The 18,633-nt window shown below is 36.3% G+C and overlaps 1 protein-coding gene and 1 long non-coding RNA gene across 2 annotated transcripts in view; one reads left to right on the forward strand and one right to left on the reverse strand.

Moving 5' to 3' along the window:
• CCDC141 (coiled-coil domain containing 141) overlaps positions 1-18,633 on the forward strand; it is a 207,778-nt gene that overhangs the window by 110,642 nt on the left and 78,503 nt on the right. Inside the window, exon 7 of the mRNA XM_010382868.2 lies at positions 13,678-13,872. Coding sequence (XP_010381170.2) covers positions 13,678-13,872 — 195 coding nt within the window. The remainder of the gene's footprint in view (positions 1-13,677; positions 13,873-18,633) is intronic.
• LOC115893268 lies at positions 994-18,343 on the reverse strand. The gene is made up of 3 exons (XR_004053251.1): positions 17,800-18,343; positions 16,879-16,953; positions 994-1,114 (listed from the first exon to the last, which is right to left on the reverse strand). It is a non-coding gene; the product is annotated as an uncharacterized LOC115893268 (long non-coding RNA).

Here is an 18,633-nt window from a genome sequence, read left to right on the forward strand (position 1 = left end):
ACTTTAGTCAAAGGGAAGAGTTCAAAGTTAAAACATATTTATAAATATAGGATAAGGAAGTAAAGCAGAATATCCCACAAGCTTATTTAAGTAATTTAAATGCATAATTTTCATCAGTAGAGCCAATGCAAGAGAGTGACTCTTTCAAAATATGTTTATTGTTTTATTTTTCTGATTACACAGTACCTTCTCATCTTAGAAAAAATAGAAATGACATAAAACTAAACAAAAGAAAATTAAAATCACACTGTATGTGGGTGTATATGGAAATAGGAAAGAAATATAAAACATTTACATGTGAGTGTTCCAAAATTGTGTATTATGTGCACATATACACTATATGTGTGTATACACAAAAAATTGTATGTGTTGTTTTACAATGTGATGCTTTTTCCAATTAACATTATATCATAAACATTTCCTCATTTTAACACATATTTTAAATTTGTTTTCTAAGGATTACATGTTACCAAACCGTGTAGATATACGTTATGTGAAATGGCAACATGTAGCATCTTAGACTATTTAGCAGAGAGTGAATGGGACGCTCCCAGGTAGCATACAGGATGGCAGCACTCAGGCAAGGGAACTGGAGTTAAATTTGAGCATCTCTGCTTACTTCTGATATAATCTTGGGCAAATTTTTTGTGTATTTGGGCCTAAGTTCCAGTCCCTTTTTGTGAAAGGGGTTAACAATTGTACCTAATTTACAGTTTGTTGTGAAGATTAAATGTGGTCGTTTATAACAGTTTTGTGTGTGTGTGTGTTTGTTTTTTTGGTTTTGTTTTGTTTTGTTTTGTTTTTTTGAGACCGAGTCTCACTCTGTCGCCCAGGCTGGAGTGCAGTGGCACGATCTTGGCTTATTCAGGCTCTGCCTTCCAGGTTCAAGCAATTCTCTTGCCTCAGCCTCTTGAGTAGCTGGGATTACAGGCATGCGCAACCATGCCCCAGTTGATTTTCTTATTTTTAGTAGAGACAGTGTTTCATCATGTTGGCCAGGCTGGTCTCGAACTCCTCACCTCAAGTGACCTGCCCTCCTCATCCTCCCAAAGTGCAGGGATAACAGGCGTGAGTCACCACAACTGGCCATATGTAACAGTTCTTAGCACAATGCCTGGCACAACAGAAACACAACATAATATAGGCTTTAAGAAAACAATGGTAAAGTAAATATTACAAAAAATTTATCATTAGTGACATTTAGTAAATTAGACAGTATTGTGTAACTATCATGGCTACCTAGTTCAAAATATTTTCATAACTCCAAAAAGAAACACCATAACCATTAAGCAGTCAATCTTCATTCCTGTCTCCCCTCAGCCCCTGACAACAACTAATCTGCTTTCTGTGTCCATGTATTTACCCATTCTGGTAATACCATTAAATAAAATAATATTTAATGGCTTTTTGTGTCTGAATTCTTTCACTTTGCAAGTTTTTCAGGTCTATCCATGTTGCAGCGTGTATTAACACTTCCTTTTTATACTGAATAATATTCCATTGCATGGATATACCACCTTTCATTTATCCATACATCAGTTGATAGGCATTTGTGTTGTTTTCACCTTTTGTCTAGTGTTAATAGTGCTGCTTTGAACATTCATGTATATGTATATTTTTGAATACCTCTTTTCAATTCTTTTAGGTAATACCTAGGAGTAGAATTGCTAGATCGTGTGGAGTTTCTATGCTTAACTTACGAGAAATTACTATGCTGTTTTTCCATAGCAGCTGCTCTGTTTTATATTTCTACCAGAAAGGTAGAAGATTCCAATTTCTCTAAATCCTCTCCAGCCCTTGTTTTCTTTCATTTTGTTTGATTTTTATAGTCATCTTAGTCTACATCAAGTGCTAGTTCATTGTGATTCTTATTTGCATTTCCCTAATAACTAATGATGTTGCAGATCTTTTCATTTACTGACTGGCCATTTGTATATCTTCCTTAAAAAAAATCTCTAGTCAAGCCCTTTGACCAAAATGTTCTTTTCTAAGTAAAAGTTTTAATTTTGATAAAGTTTATCTATCTTAATTTTTCTGGTTATGTTTTTGGTGTCATATCTAAGAAACCATCACCAAATCCAAAGTTATGAAAATTTATCCCTTATGTTTTCTTATAACAATTTGATGGCTTTAGTGTATATATTTAAATCTTTGTTCCATTTTGAGTTAATTTTTTGTATGCTGTGAGGTAAGGGTCTAACTTCATTAGTTTGCATGTGGATATTCAATTGTCCCTGCACGATTTGTTGGAAAAAAATATTCTTTCTCTATTGAATGACTTTGGCACACTCACTGAAAATTAATTGACCACAGATGTGTGGGTTTATTTCTGGGCTCTTCTATTCTGTAAATCTATGTGTCTATCTTCATGCCAGTTTGCCACACTGCTTTGATTGCTGTAGGATTGTAGTAAGTTTTAAAATCTGAAAGTGTAAGTTCTCTAATTTTCTTCTTATTTATCAAGATTGTTTTTGCTATTTAGGATCCTTTGCAATTCCACATTAATATTAGGATCAGCATTTCCATTTCTTCAAAAAAGGCCAGTGAGATTCTGATAGGGATTGCATTGTATCCCTAGAATACTCTGGGGAGTATTTCCATCGTAACATTAAATTCTCCAATTCATGATCATGTGATATCTTGTCATTTATTTAGGTTTTTCATTTTTTAACAGTGTTTTGTAATTTTCCTTGTATAAGTTTTCAATCTCCTTGATTAAATTTATTCCTAGGTATTTTACATTTTTTTGATGCTACTGTGAATGAAATCATTTTCTTAATTTCCTTTTCAGTTTGTTCAATGCTATTCTATAGAAACACAAGTGATTTTTTTTGAGTGTTGGTTTTATACTCTCCAACGCTACTGATTTAATTTATTTGCTTTAATTTTTAAAAATTATCCCTTAGAGTTTTCAGCATGTAAGATCATATCATCTGCAAGTTTCTCCTTCCATATTTTTTGTTCATTTGTTTTTTGCTCATCTGTCTAGTTGTAAAAAGCTGCTATTTCAGTGTATTCTAGACCAGAGCTTCTCAAACTATAGTGTACTCATGAATTACCCATATATTTTAAAAGGCAGATTCTGATTCATCAGGTTTAGAGTGGGACCTTAGTATCTACATTACTAACAAGCTGCAGGGTAATGATGCTGCGGGTCTTGGGGCTGCCTTTTGGATAACAAAGTTTGTAAGGGAAATAACTGCACAATGAAAGAGTATAAGTGATAGAGTCAGAATACTGCGTCATTGTTAAAACTCAGAAGATATAAGTCAAAATAAATCTTTGAGTCTCTTAAGGTATGGACATGCTTGCCCAAGCTTACAACTTATTTTTTGTTATTGTTTTTATTTAGTCCTAGATGCATTACTCAGGTAATTGAAGATCAAAAGATAAGTATTTAAATGTTCTGATTGTTCATTTTCAAAAATAGGAATATTTCCTCAGAAGTAGCTCTTATATTTAGTAACAAAGGAGCTACTTATACGTCTCATGGGTAGTTAAAGAGGTATGTAGCAATATCCAGAGTTTGCATAATCACAGTGTCCAGGATATCCAAATATTTTCCAAGTGTATCACAGGCATTGTTGAACAATTTTCTTCTCATTGCTGCACTTATTAACCTGTATAAAGAAGCTGATTCTTCTGCTATTTGAACTTTGATTACCTTCCCAAATTCCTTCACCAAAGGTATGTGAAAAAATTGTAAAATCACTATAAAATATATTGCTTCAGTAAATCAGCTCACATATCTGATGATTACAAAGAAAATCAATACAATGAAAGACAGTCTGTTTTATAATGTTTCATTTAATTTAAAAAATAAAGTGGGATCTGAATCTGAAATGTCTCAAGGCAGAAATTAGTGAGTTCTCCAAAGAGTGAGACACCTGCATCAGAGCATTTCAATTCCTCTGTCTTCATTTTAGTGAATAATTTGTTTTACTTGTCTGATTCTTTAATGAACTTTCCAATTAAAAGCAGATGTCATTTTTCACAGAACATAAATTAGAAATCATTTTATTACTAACAGGCAAAATATATACAAATAGTATTGAATTTGCCAGCAAGCACTGGGAATGTCCACACAATGATGGGATTTTCATATTGGTGACCCTATTCTAGCCTTAACTTGCAGCTCAATTTAAAGCTTAGTGAACCCTATGTTTTAATTTCCAAGGGAATGTTGAATTTAGAAAGTCCCTCCGAAATATTTATATCCATCTAAGAAAGGGCTGAGTTAAGAAAGCAAATAAAGAACATTGTGCTCTATGATCTATGATCATGAGGTTTAAAACTACCTGCTGTTATTTTGCTTACAGAATCTTTACCAGCTCATTAAGTTTAAATGCTTAGAAAATCAGTTTTAGTTTTGACTTTTACAAAAATTCCTCATACATCTTTTTTGTTTTTTTCCTGGCATTTGTCAGCCCTTAAATAAAATGTCCCGGAAAGCATGGCTTTTTACAGTTAATACTATTATATTGCATGGTATTTTGCTATCATGATAATAATAGTGAAATTGAATCTACTTTAAGTGAACACCTGAGAGGACTTCTTATACCTTAACACAGTCAATCCCTGAACCGCCTACAGCCTTCCTGTGCTAATTTAGCCATTTAGTGACTTATTTAATGCCCTAGCCTTCCCTTTCCTTGACTTTTTTTTACTCCAAAGGCCTATTTTTAGCTAGCTTCACCTTCCCGCTCCTGTGGCCACAACACTTTGTTTTATAGTATCACCCAAAACTGCTCTCATCACAACCTCCCTGCCTTCTTTCTTTTCCTGGTCTCTGTTGTTTGTGCTACTCAGCACGGACCACCAGGGCTGTTGTGAGTAAACTCAATCACCCGGTTTCTCTGTTTCTTCCTAATTCTGAAACAATTAGCATAATTATTCTGATCGTAATTTATCTGTTACCAGTTAGCCTTTCAAATCCCTTTATTTATCATCTGTTAATTCCCTGCTCCATACCCCGTAACAACTAGTCCAAAACCTTCGCGCTCTTTTAAAATTCTCAACTACCGTGGAGCCAGGCTTTAACTAACCTCAAAGTCACTTCATCCCACAGAGTGGAATTGCTTGTTCTTTCCTTCTCTGCCCAAACTCTGTCTCTTCCTTGCTTCTCTCTTTTACTTCTTTCCCCTCATTTCCAGGAGAAATGGATCCTATTCTAGATCCCACTGGTTCTATCTCCTGTTCACTTTATATCTCTTTTCATTCTTAATATCTCATTTTTCTGTCACTCTTCACTGCCCACTCCACCTCCACTCCTTTTTTTGCCTAGATAACTCCCACAGCTTGTTTGAGGTCTCAGCTCAGACATCGCTTCCTATAGGAAACTCTTATTAATTCTCTGGAAACCATTAGCTCCATTTCTCTATGATCCAGAATCGTCCTCCACATTTTCTTGATAACACCGACCCCCTTGCTTCAGTGCTCTGGCTCGTGCTGTCTCTCCTGCTTGGGACATGGTGGGTCATCCTTGCCCTCTCCCAAGACCCACCTCTATCCTCACCAGGTGAAATTCCCGTGTGTGTTTAAGACCCAATAAGATGGCTTCTCAGGTACCCCAAAGCAGAAACTGATTTCACTTTCTACTACACACTTGTTTTGTTTTCCATTTGAGCTTGTGTTCATAAAAGGTGCTGAATAGTACTTTTTAGATGGTTTCACATTCAGCGTAGGAGAGTTATGGAATGCCCATCCCGGTATCATTTGTGGCTGGCTCACAGATTATTGACTATGGAATGAGAGTCCTGTGCATATACTTAGTGGTGAACTGAAACCCAGAGCCTGCAAAGAGATGAGTTGAAGAAATTCTAGCTTTCAGTGGATTTTGTTAGAAGACAAGTGATTTCTTCCACACCATTAGAGGTGAGGATTTTTTCCTATAATAGAATACATAGCTATTATAAATATAGTTACAAAAATTTTACAAGGAAGGTAAAAATAACCACATGGGCATATAGACAATTTTGGGAAAGAAAAACCTGATCATATTTTTTTACCTTTTCTTAGCTTTTTTTCTTTGAAGTGACACATAATAATTGTACATATTTGTGGGGTACATAGTGATGTTTCAATACATATAACATATGTATGTATATCAGATTGGGCTAATTACCGAATCCATCATCTCGCACATTTATTATTTCTCTGTGTTGGGAACATCCAATATCCTTTCTTCTAACTATTTGAAAATATATATTATGGTCATCCTACAGTGTTATAGAACATTAGAACTTATTCTTTATATCCAGCTGTAATTTTGGATCCTTCCCCTTTTAAATCAGTTGTGCCTTTGTTGAGACAATGATGTCAATGAAGAAAGTAGGAAGAAATGCGTCAGTTTCATCTTTCTGAATTAAGACTAATGATATTCAATATTGCACAGGGCTGTTTAAACTCCTGATGGATTAGTGTAACAATCATTCAAGGAGTCTAAGGGTGAGGATTTTGTTTATTTGTCATTGTATCTTCCACAGGCTAGCTCAATACTTATTGACTGAATGAAGTAATGTGTAAAACTAAAGTTAAATTTTAGATTTAGAAGTCATTAATACAATAATGTAATTTTCAGAGTCAAGTTAGTTGAAAGTTTTAGGTTTAAACTACTATTCTTATAGAATCTATCTTCCAATTATTGGTATAATTAGATATCAATTATTCTAAGTAAAATGTTACCTATTCATTAAATACCTTAGAATATACTGGATCAGTGGTTCCAAAATTTGTCTGATTGTGTCATTTCCTTGTCCCTGACTGCAAATAAAATGCTTCAGATTTTTTTTAAATCCTTATTATTTTCACCCTACCAATATAAATTATGATTCAGTGGATAGGGGGTGAGCCTGGAAATATGTGTTTTTAAAACTTTCCCAAGAGATACTAACAGCCAATCAGATTTAAGAGCCTTTTTAAAAAGTCTATATTTGAGGTTTATTGTGGATAAAACATAAATAGACCCTCCCTTCTATTAAGTTAGCCTATTTCATTTAGGGAAATCACCACACAATCTAATAATTTCCCCTATAGCTGAATTATATGTGTTGAGATCCTGAAAATATCTCCAATGGATTGTGTAGACAATGAAAAAGTAAGTCCTCGGAGGACATTAAGATAAACTGGGACCACCTGGTCAACCCATGACACAATCTGATTGTAGGCAAATTGTGTTAGATGCAAGTATTTTGGCCAGCTAGACTTTTATTAAATTTAATTTAAAATGGAAACACCAACCAAGCTCTCTTACTTAACTAGAAGAAAATGTGATTAATAGGAACAACAAATCTAAGAAAAATAGGGACAAAACACTAAAGAAGAAAATGGTTCTTGGAATACACAAATCTTGGGAATATTTTCCCCAGAATTCCCTTGTAATTAAATTTTCATCTATGTTGAACCAAGGAAGAAAGAATAAATGCATTTGTGCTCCAATGACTATTTTGAAGATTTGTTTATAAGCATAGTGTGTTGTGATTTTATTTTCCAATTTTATTTTGCCACATAGTGATTTTCTTCAGTATGTATTAGCAACAAGCACCCTGCTTCATGCTGCTAAAGTGCTGCTGAGTGGAATCATTCAGTGGCCGAACACTGAAGAGAACAAGGGAAACAAGAGATTTCCAAGTCATGGGCTATTTTCCTGCAACTTTAAAAATATCTGAATGAACTAAAACAAACTAAATCTCTAAAATATCTAAATGAACTAAGATAAGAAAGCAGCAACTAATACTCAGAAATTAATTTGATGATATCTGTCACTTCTACTATAGACTTGCAATTCTAATGCTGGTAAGGTTAATTTATGGATCAAACAGCCAGTATCCCACAGTTTGGGAGGGCATGAAATCCAGGAACTTGAAGCCCAGCTAATTTGTCACTGAATTAACAGATGAGTCACTAGGAAAGCAGAAATGTACAAACTGGTGGTGACTGTCATTGCACTGCAGTAAAAATAAGGCTCAAAAAAACAAAATCTTCTTCCTGAAGCTGCTTAACAAGCTTAGATAAAAAGTGCACCTCTAGCTGGTGTTCTTTGCTCTTATCCACAAGCTCTCCCTGGTTCAATCGCAATGATTTGCACCCTATGTCTGGGAGGTGAAACAGCACACTTCTTTCATCTCTAGGTGAAATGCAAAATCACAGTCCTTCCTGTTTGCAATCTGTGCCTTTGCTGGACTGCATCATAGTGAGGGCAAAGTTCAAATGGCCTGTAGACACCTGAACTCAGCAAGCATGGGAGACTGAGGCAAGACACTTCTCTCCAGAATGACCCTGACATTTGCATAGGTCAGCATAGAAATGCCCCTGAAGGGAACATGAGGAGAAGAAACTGCCACCTACTTTATAATCCAACTTGATATAATCAGAGTTTCAACTTCTAAAGGGCTCAATGCCACTCTTCAAAAGCATAAACATTTCTGTTAAAAACAAAAATCTTAAGCAGACTTTCAAATATTCTATGATTAAAATTGCCAGGTTTGTTTTACCATCTGCTAATGCAATCATGCAAAATTCTATGATTTTGTGTCAATGAGTTAATTCTAGTTGTTCCAAATGGAACTGTGGACTTGGGGGTTAAACAAAAAATAGGCTATAGTATCTAATGAGATGGTCTAGGAATCAGCCATGCTTTCGGAACTATGCGTGAACTCAACACATGCTTCTGCCAGATTTGATTTTGGCCAGTAATCTCCACAGTTAATATTTTTTAGTACTTTTCAAATATATTCCCGATTGTTTTTTGGTCCACCTTTCCCCCACTTAAAACTTAAATTCTGAAGTCAAGCTTATAATGAAAATTTACCACTTGATTTTGAATGGTTAAAATCCCCTCATACACAGAGAAGTTTTTGTGTGAGCGAAAGCTTACTAAACATACTGTGGTTATCATTATTTTTTCATTTCAGTTGGAGCCCCTAACATTCTTACTTTTTGGATCTGCTTGCTGGATAATTGTTATGCCAAGTCATAACTTCATTTAAAGAGCTAAGCTGGGACTAGCAGTGGGGGGAAGGAAAGAAGAAATCTTTTTTGCCTTCTTGTCTATCAGCACTAATCCTCTGAAAAGTACCCTTTCAATCAAGGGATCCAAGAGAAGCTCAATTGCCTCAGCAAATGGAATACTGAAAGGTACAGTTAAAAAGGTTCCTACTGTGAGTGAAAAATGAAAATAATGGAGTGACCTATGGAGACACTGCAAACCCGGGAACACACAGGGCCTCATGTCTGTATCAGGTCCGAGATATGCACGCGTCTCTGTCAAATTGAAAAGCCAAGGAAGTGAGCGGCTTTGACTTCCTGCTGGTGGGGACAAGTACTGGAAATATTTTATTGCAAAGTGACTGAGACCCTGTTAGAAGTTTAGCACTTAGCAGGCAGGCAGCAACCGCTTAGAGAAAACAGAACGAGATTTTCTCCATTGGGCTCCTCCAGCCTTGACAAGGGTGACGACTATATTTTTTAAATAGTGTGATGGATTCAAATGGCTCTGGAAAGTTTTATCTTAAAAATAAAATGGTGGAACTGTCCCCTATGAAAAATGGCTGGGGAAATAAATACATTACCAGAATGGTATAGAAATGCATCAGAAACTGCCTATAGATTGCCCAAAGAAAACAGAACCAATTTTCCGAGAAGACTGAATAGAAATATTGAATGGACCCAGCTTCATTTAATACCCACAGAGTTCATGTGAAAATGTAATTAAGAAGACTGGGGATGGAGAACAAAAAAAGATACGAGACACAAAATGGACCTTTACAGCTTCTTTGGAAGGTCACAGTCCACTTTTTATAGCATGATGTCAAGCACAAGGTCAAAGTGGGTTTTCAAAGACTTGGCTCTGCGCCAAAGGTCTCTCTTTAATGTTGCTTGCAAAATTTATACTGAAGGCAGATTTATGAACATTGCTGGAGAACAGGTATTTCTCTTCTTGTTCATAGAGAAGAGGTTTATTATTTTGGTCCAGTTGCTAAGCAAAACTAAGTCTGAGTTTGGGCTGTAAATTTTCAACTATATCTATATTAGCTTTATGTTTATTCTGAAATGGCGAGCCTTCTGATTTCAAAGCTGAGAATGCCAGGGTCATATGAGATTTTTATCACCTCCGAGGTCTTGTCCAGGCCATATGGAAGTTTTGCCTAGCCAATTCCAAAATAATATGGTTAATCGTTATTTGATGAGAAAAACAGTGTATCAAGACTGAGAAGAGTCAAACTACCTGAGTTTCAAATTTGGCCTTTTCACTTACTAATGTTGACACCTTGGGCAAGTTGGTCATCTCCCTGAGCCCCAGGTACTCCATCTGTAAAATGAAGATAATAACAGTTCCTACTTCATAGGGATATGATAAAAATTAAATGAGATAATGCATGTAAAGTGTTCAGCACACCACTAACATACAGGAAGAAAAATCAACCCTTACCATCTTGCAGACAGTTAAGACAACATCCTAGAGCTTAGTGTTGTTAGACTGAGCATGCAATGGCTATATTTCATTTCCTCATATCCTAACTTCTGCATTTTCCTTGCCCCTGTTTTTCTAGGCCCTCCCCAGCTTCTCCATATTTGTTAAGTAGTCTCCCCCTAATCAGCACAGAAGGTTCTGATCAATGCCAAATCTTTTTGAAGAATTACCTGCTTTATTCTGCATCTTTACACATTAAGTATTTCTCCACCTGAGTTTGAGCATTAATGCCCCACAGATCTTAACAGACAGAAGAAGAAAGAATGGTACAAAGAGAGGAAATGAACTAACAGAGGAGCTGGAGAACAGAGACAAAGCAAAGAAAGAAACAGAAAGACTTGTGAGAGCTGGTGAACTCGGTGATTCAGCTGGTCTTAGCTACAGAATGTTTTCCCCCAACGTTGTTCCATCTGGAGCATTGGTCTCCTGAGATGACTAGCAAACAGTTTATTAATCAAGAGAGTTTGTCCAAAATATTCCACACCACACTTTCCTCTAGGAGAGTCTCAATGCGTATTAGTACATTAAAGATGCCAAGAAGTACTACAGTAAAAAAACAAAAACAAAAACAAACAAAAACCACACCCACAAAAAAACCATTTTACTTTGTTTCATCTCGTAAGACTGATCAATACTTAACACTAATCAATAACATTTTGGGAAACATTTCACTACCATTATTTTACAACTGGGTTGCAGGAATACCCATAAATAAAGAACAAATTTTGGATAATTAATGAACCAAAACTGATGGGCAGAAAAGTGGGACTAACATTTAGTGAGTGCCTATTATGTGTGCCAGAAATTGTACTGTTTTAAAAATATTTGCTCATTCCCAGTAGGTTAAAGTAATGGTTTTTAAGTGGTAGGGTTGATAAAAGTGCTTTATGAAAGAACATCTTGGCACATATTAGTTTTCCTTACGTGGGGACACAATAGCTCTTTAAAAATGGAAAGATCTTGAGAACTCATGTAGCCCATATCCATGCTTAAGAGTGTTGCTTTTGCATGCACTGAGAAATTGCAGATTTTTGAGTCTATCCTCAGTCCCCTGGAAGGTAGCATGAGACAAAGATCTGTGAACTAGTCCTGGTACTGCCACTTACTCGATATGTAACCTTGAGTAGCATACTCTTCTGAACCTATGTCAATACTAGAAAAAATAATATCTAATTTAAGGGTTTTTGAGGATTATAGTTAATTTTATATAACTGATACTCCAAATAATTCAAATTTCTTACTCTACGTTTTATGGTCCTGTATTCATTGATCAAAATGTTTTTCTCTTGCACCTAAAACTATAACGGTTCCCATGGACACCACAAATTAGTTGGTACAATATCTTATCACCTGCTAACTGTTACTTAAAATACTACTGTATTGAGAGAGAGAGAGAGAGAGAGAGTGTGTGTGTGTGTGTGTGTGTGTGTGTCTGGAGTTCAGTGACATGATCACAGTTCACTGCAGCCTCGACTTCCTGGTCTCAAGCGATCCTCCCACCTCAGCCCTACCAAGTAGCTGAAACTACAAGCATGCGCCACTATGCCCATATGCCCACTATTTGTATTTTTTGTAGACACAGATTTTTGCCATGTTGCCCAGGCTGGTCTCAAATTCCTGGGCTCAAGTGATCTGCTTGCCTTGGCCTCCCAAAGTGCTGGGATTACAGGTAACCGCACAAACCATTTTATTCTTTATATTCCCCAAGGCATCTGTTTTAGCATAGTGCTGGGTACATAGTAATACCATAGTAGTTACTTTGTGAAATGAATGAATGGAAAAATTCATGGCAAATTGCACTAAAATTGTACTTATTTTACACAATGTAATATAACAAATGTAACTTAATAGGATACTTTGTACTCGTAGAACAAGGCAGGATGGAGTCAGACTGAGACTTCTGAAATCTTGTGCTAAATTTTCCACGCTTAACAAGTAGCCTATGCCTATCACTCAACCTCAGCTTATGTGAATACCAGAAGATTCACTAACAAGACAGCCGTGTTAGAGATAATCATTTTGACAGTGGGTCTGACTTCAAGAATTTTGCAAGAAACTTGAATTTCCCTTCAAATAAATTGAATGTAAATATGCTTGGTTTACTGGGACTCATATTTTAATTCTGTTTAATGTTTTTCCATCCTCATGCAACAAAAAGTAAAAAGCTACCTCTTTTCATTTTCTGAAAGGTCTATATAATATTAAGAGTGAAGCTTTGAAAGGTGAAACTGATATCATGAAGGAGGAAATACAGAACAATAACAGCTATCCATTTTATGAAGGGTAGCAGAACTTCATTTTATTAGGTTGGTGCAAAGGTAATTACTTTTAGTGGCAAAAACTGCAATTACCTTTGTACCAACCTAATGGCTCTACGTGTAGGCAGATACAAAAACAACAGTCATAAGACGTGATTTCTCTTCATTTCTTGTACACAGTTACCCACATTGACAGTGAGACTGAATTGTGGGAAAGATATGTTTTTATACTTAAATGAATAAACACTGGACAAAACGAGTTCAAGATTTAAAACTGTTGTTCATTGTATAGGGGGTATATTTTTAGGTGGATTTCATAGAAATGGAAGTGACCTGTATTCGGGTCAGCTGGGAGCTCTGCCAGTCACTCATCCCAACTTCCTGCCTCTTTCTACTGTCCCATTTTAGCCTCTTTCTGTGTCTTTTCCCACTACATCTACATGACACTCAAACCTGTAGTGAAGCATTTACCACTACAATATTTGCTACACTTTCATGATTTGAAAATCGAATGGCAGATTTCTGATATACTCAACATATCGAAATATTCTCTGAATCTTATCAGAAATTATAAAAAGGGGTGTCTCTGCCAGTTTGAGTTTCTATAACAAAGTAACATAGACTGAATAACTTGTATACAATAGATATTTTTGTCTCATTGTCCTGGGTGTGGGAAGTTCCAGATCAGGGTACCAGCATGGTAGAGTTGTGGTGAAAACCCTCTTCTGGGTTGCAGGCTGCCAACTTACCGTATCCTCACATGGTGGAAGGGGCAAGGTAGCCCTCTCAGGCCTCTTTCATGAGGTCACTAATCTCCCAAAGCCCTACTTCCTAATGTCGTCACCTTGGGGATTACATTTCAGCAGAGGAATTTGCGGGGGACACAAGCATTCAGTCCATAACCGGGGAGATGTATAAAATAAACTTAGTAAGAATGATCTGTTGCAGGAATGGAATTCTGCTGTTGAGAAGCTGAAGAGTGGGGCACTGAGAATTCTGCTGTCAAAGGACTACGTGGAGAAAGAACACCTCCAGCTCTCTCACCAGAAACTGAGTCAGCTTCAAGAAGAATTTGGTCAACTCATGGTGGAAAGGAATACCTGGTTAAAGAAGGCAAATGAATTTTTTAACAGTGCTAACAAGGTCAGTGTGAGATCAAGTTGATAATTTTCAGTAATCAGGGAGACCAGTAAAAGACCCATTACTTCAACCAGCTGGAGCACATCACAGAAGTGAAAACTCCATGTAAAATTTCAAAACTGATAGCAGCAAAGAAGAATTTTTAACATATATTCCTATTATGGCCATTATTTGGTTCTCAAAACTAAAAGACTGTTTTAACATGTAAAAGGTGACTTTAAAAACTGCAAACACACCTCATGAGGGTTTTTTGTTTTTTTGTTTGGTTTGGTTTGGTTTGGTTGTTGGATGGTGTTTGTTGTTGTTTTGAGAAAGGGCCCGGCTCTGTCACCCTGGCTGGAGTGCAGTGGCGTCATCATAGCTTACTGCAGCCTCAACCTCCCAGACTCAAGTGATTCTCCCATCTCAGTCTCCCATGTAGCTGGAATCACAGGCACATGCCACCATGCCTGACTTTTTATTTTGTAGAGACAGGGTCTCACTACGTTGTGCAGGCAGTCCTCAAACTCCTGGGCTCAAGTGATCCTCCTGCCTCAGCCTCCCAAAGTGCTGAAATTACAGGCGTGAGCCACCATGCCTAGCCTCATGAGGGTTTTATCTTACAGCTGCCACTGGTCTGTTTGCGGGGGACACTTGTGCCCACATTATTGTGTTTCCCATGGAGGAAGAGAATTATCATAAATATGTCAAGGTTTAAAAAGACCTTAAAATTTTTACCGAAGGCCCTCCTTTTTTTCATCCTCTTTTATTTACCAGGTAAAAAATATATGAATATTGCAAGTCTTTTTGCACACAAGCCATAAGGCTAGAAACCGTGCCTTAGCCTGATTGTTCTACCTTAATCTTGCCATTTTAAGTCAGCCAGAGTGAAATCTGGCTGTGGACCATCTCCAGGTCTTCTTGAGTTGGAGAAGTGCTCTGCTTCTCCTCTCTGATTCATTGGACGTTCATTGCAGCAGCTGGTTCCTGCTAAGTGGCAGTGTTCACCTGTTCACATCACTTGAGTATGGCTCAGTATATGAGGCTAGGGATCTTATGTGAAATTTTTTTCTACCTTTTCCAATGTAAGATACACCTTCAAATGGTGTTTTTGGAATTCTTTCATACCTTAAATTTCACTGATGTTTTCAAAACAGACAATGTGGCAGGAAATGAAAGAGGAAACCCTAGAAGCTAGGTACGTTGTGATCTAAAATCATATCGTCAACACCCTGAATACAATGTCCTGTTGCATATCAAAATAGTGACTTAATTTTGAACTTCTTTACTAATAAAAACTTTCTGAAAAAAATAAATGTAAAATTTCAAAACGGAAGTGCTAAATTGTGGTAAAATGTTAAAGAAAGATTTATTGTCAGATTATTTGTCATTTGGGATTTCTTTGTTTTAAGAGAGGAAACAGACATACCATATTACTGGAGCTATTGAACTAATTCGATGTTAAGTGCTAATTAAGCTTCTCCTCAGTAATTCTGTTTTTGAATAAGAGACTTTTAAATTTAAACTGCAGTTTCATTTTTCAAAATGAGTGGGTCATCTACAAGTCAGTTATTATTGTTTCTAAGGAAAACAGTTATCAAACATATTGCTATAAAACAATGTGTCCAGTTCAAACCCTATAGTTTACAGCCTTGCAAAATGTAGTTTCTCTCTTTCATTCCCATTCTCTTACTCTGGTTTTCTCTGCTGTCATTATTTTGTACTTTGCTGTTATATCTTTCTGGGTTTTAGCAGAGAAGGAATATCCCCTCCAAAAGTCTTTTTTTTAAAAAAAAAAAAAAAAAAAAAAAAAAGAAGAGAGTAGTTACTTTCTCAGATTCATAGAGTAATTCAGGTCAGACTGGAGAAGAGAATGTATGTTTCTTAATCACAAAGACTTTTGATTTCTAGATTCCCCATTTTATCATTTGAAAGCCATGGCATGCTAACTATACAAATTATAATAAGCTCCACTGGGATTTATCCGTACTATAGCAGGTTCTATAGCCAAGTGGCACTCAGAATAGTGTTAGAATCCTTTCTCCCTTTTCAAAGCATCAAGGAAATAATTTGACTCCAAATCTAAGAACTCAATGTGAAAGATGATGGATATTTCTACCTCAGCAAAAATAGAAGCTGGAGTTTGGAATGTAGATGTTTAATCATGACTGTTGAATGAATTTTTTACTGTGTTACTAAGTAAAATAACTATATTATTTATACTATATAATTAAGCAAAATAAATGATGAAATTATGTAGTGTAAATCTACTTAAAGAAGAAAACTCTTCTTGTGGCTTATAAATGGTATTTTGTTTTATTTATATTGTAAAACCTCCAAATTTTATAAAAATTTGACTACTTTACCCAATTCTTAGCATGATACTTATAGCCCTAGTTTAAATAAAGAACTGAAGTTTTAAAATTAATATAATTTCAACATCCCTTAAAATGATTTTTCTAGAATAAAATTCTGTTGACACTAGTGAAAAGATATGTTCAGTTTACATCATCAATTATCTCCGAAACACTGAATTTTCCTTTTGAAAATTCACTTTGTTGTACCTTGAGTGCACTGGGGTTTCCTAATTGTGAACATTCCTGTTCTTAGATGAAGTCATGCTCTCAAGAACTGTGAGGGGTTTGAGATTTTACCCTATGTTCAAGCTAACGTGTTAACTTATCACAGTTTCATGGATGACTACAGAAGACACCTGACCTCTGGGTCAGAGGTGATTGATTATAGCAAAGCAGCAGCCAGAGTGTCAGCATACCACATCAATTCTCCTAGCTCCAGTTCCCCCTGAGTGATGCAGATGGGCCCTGATGGATGTATGCACCTGCAGCAGGTGGGGTTCAGGAGAGGAACCCTAAGCTTGGAGAATCTGTAGTTTTACAGCAAATAGGAAGCAAGTCTGCTCTTTGTCTTGGAGGGCAACATCACCTCAATCCTGAAGGTTACTAGTTGCAGACGCAACACTGAGAAATGGCCCAGATATAAAGGGGTCAGAGTCTTGTATTCTTGACCTACCTGTGAGATGTGTAGGAGCACAAGAGATCCATGAAGAACTTTCTCTCCCAGCACATGCAAATCTGGATGTTAGCACTGCAGGAATAGAAGATGAAGTCAGCACTTTACAAAAAGATACTTTCCTTGAAAATCAATTTCATTCTTGAAAAGTGGAATTATATTTCAGCAAACAATTTCTTGTTCCAAATTCATTGAAGCTAGGTCAATATACTTTTTCAATTTCTATGTCAAATACTAGTCTATCAAATTTGTTAGTATCATATGCAAAATATAAATGAGTGAGTGGGATAACTTGAATATCTGCTTGGTAAAAAGTGAAATACATGATTTTTTAAATATACTTTTTACTTTTTTGAATTTTGTTAAAATAAAAAGAATAAATATCCAATTTTATCTGCAGAATAGACTGTTAGTAATTTTCTCCTATCATATATATTTTTTCATCCAGATTTTTATCATATTTCTGGTTAAAATCATTGAGGAGTCCCTCTTCCCCCTTTTCTTTTCATTTTCTTTCTTTCTATTTTTTTCAGGGGGTGGGGACAGCGTCTCACTGTCACCAAGGCTGAAGTGCAGTGGCATGATCATAGCTCACTTAGCCTTGACCTCTGGGGCTCAGGTAATCCTCCCACCTCAGCCTCCCAGGCAGCTGGGTTGCCACCACACCAGCCTAATTTTTTGTATTTTTTGTATTTTTTGCCATATTTCCCAGGCTTGTCTTGAGCTCCTGGACTCAAAGGATGCACCCTGCTTGGCCTCCCAAAGTGCTGGGGTTATAGGTGTGAGCTACCATGCCCCGCCTTTTTTCATTTTCATTCATTCGCCTCTCTAACAATCCTAGATAGGGATATTATTATTTGCTAGAAATATTTCAAAATAATTTATTTTATTATTTAAAGGTGAATTCATGAGAATAATTACCCTTCTCCTTGGATATTCACGTATTTAGTATATATTTACTGAGTCGCTGCTATGTGTCAGGCATTGTTCTAAATGCTGGAAAATAGAGAACAAAACTTACAAAATTTGTGAAATTCAGTAAAATATAATTATCACTTAATTGCCCACATTGCCAACAGTTCCCCCACTGCCTTTGTCCAGTGGCTTCAGGAGTGCAATTGATTACCTTTAGTTCTACTAGGGTTTGATGAGTACCCAAGGTTCAGGAATGTTTCTCACCCAGAGGAAGTGTCTCGCAGCCTGTGACTAGAGATACGAATGTTTGGACCTGGAATGAGCAGCAGGTGGCGATGTTGAGACGGCATTAGGAACATCACTACCTGGTGCTTGCTGTAAACCAACCACTGGATTCAAGTGGAGTGAGCCGTATAACTCAAGAATCTGATATACTTCCTATTCTTTTTAGAGTTTCCTAACGTGTTTGGTGAATGAACCTATTTGTTAAGTCACTTAGCAGAATATACAAGTAAGTGTCAGTTGTCGACATTGACTAATAGCTGATTGGAGAAGAGTTCCTCTAATTATCAGATGTTGACAAGACTTATGAGAACATGGCATGACATATGAATTTAGCACCTATTAGAATAACTCATCTCGATCCTCCAAATTATTCATCCTTCGGGATTATATATTATCTTATTTATTATACTTCTAGCGTGTTCACAGAAAACAAGCTATGGTTGATATTTATTGATCACCCCAAATGTATTTATCATTGTTAAGGGAATGTAGTTTGAATCTGAGATAAATATATCATATGTTTCAAAAACAGAATGGGATGAGCCTGTTTTTACA

This window comes from Rhinopithecus roxellana, chromosome 14 (genome assembly GCF_007565055.1).
Source record: "Rhinopithecus roxellana isolate Shanxi Qingling chromosome 14, ASM756505v1, whole genome shotgun sequence".
NCBI classification, from domain to species: domain Eukaryota; kingdom Metazoa; phylum Chordata; class Mammalia; order Primates; family Cercopithecidae; genus Rhinopithecus; species Rhinopithecus roxellana.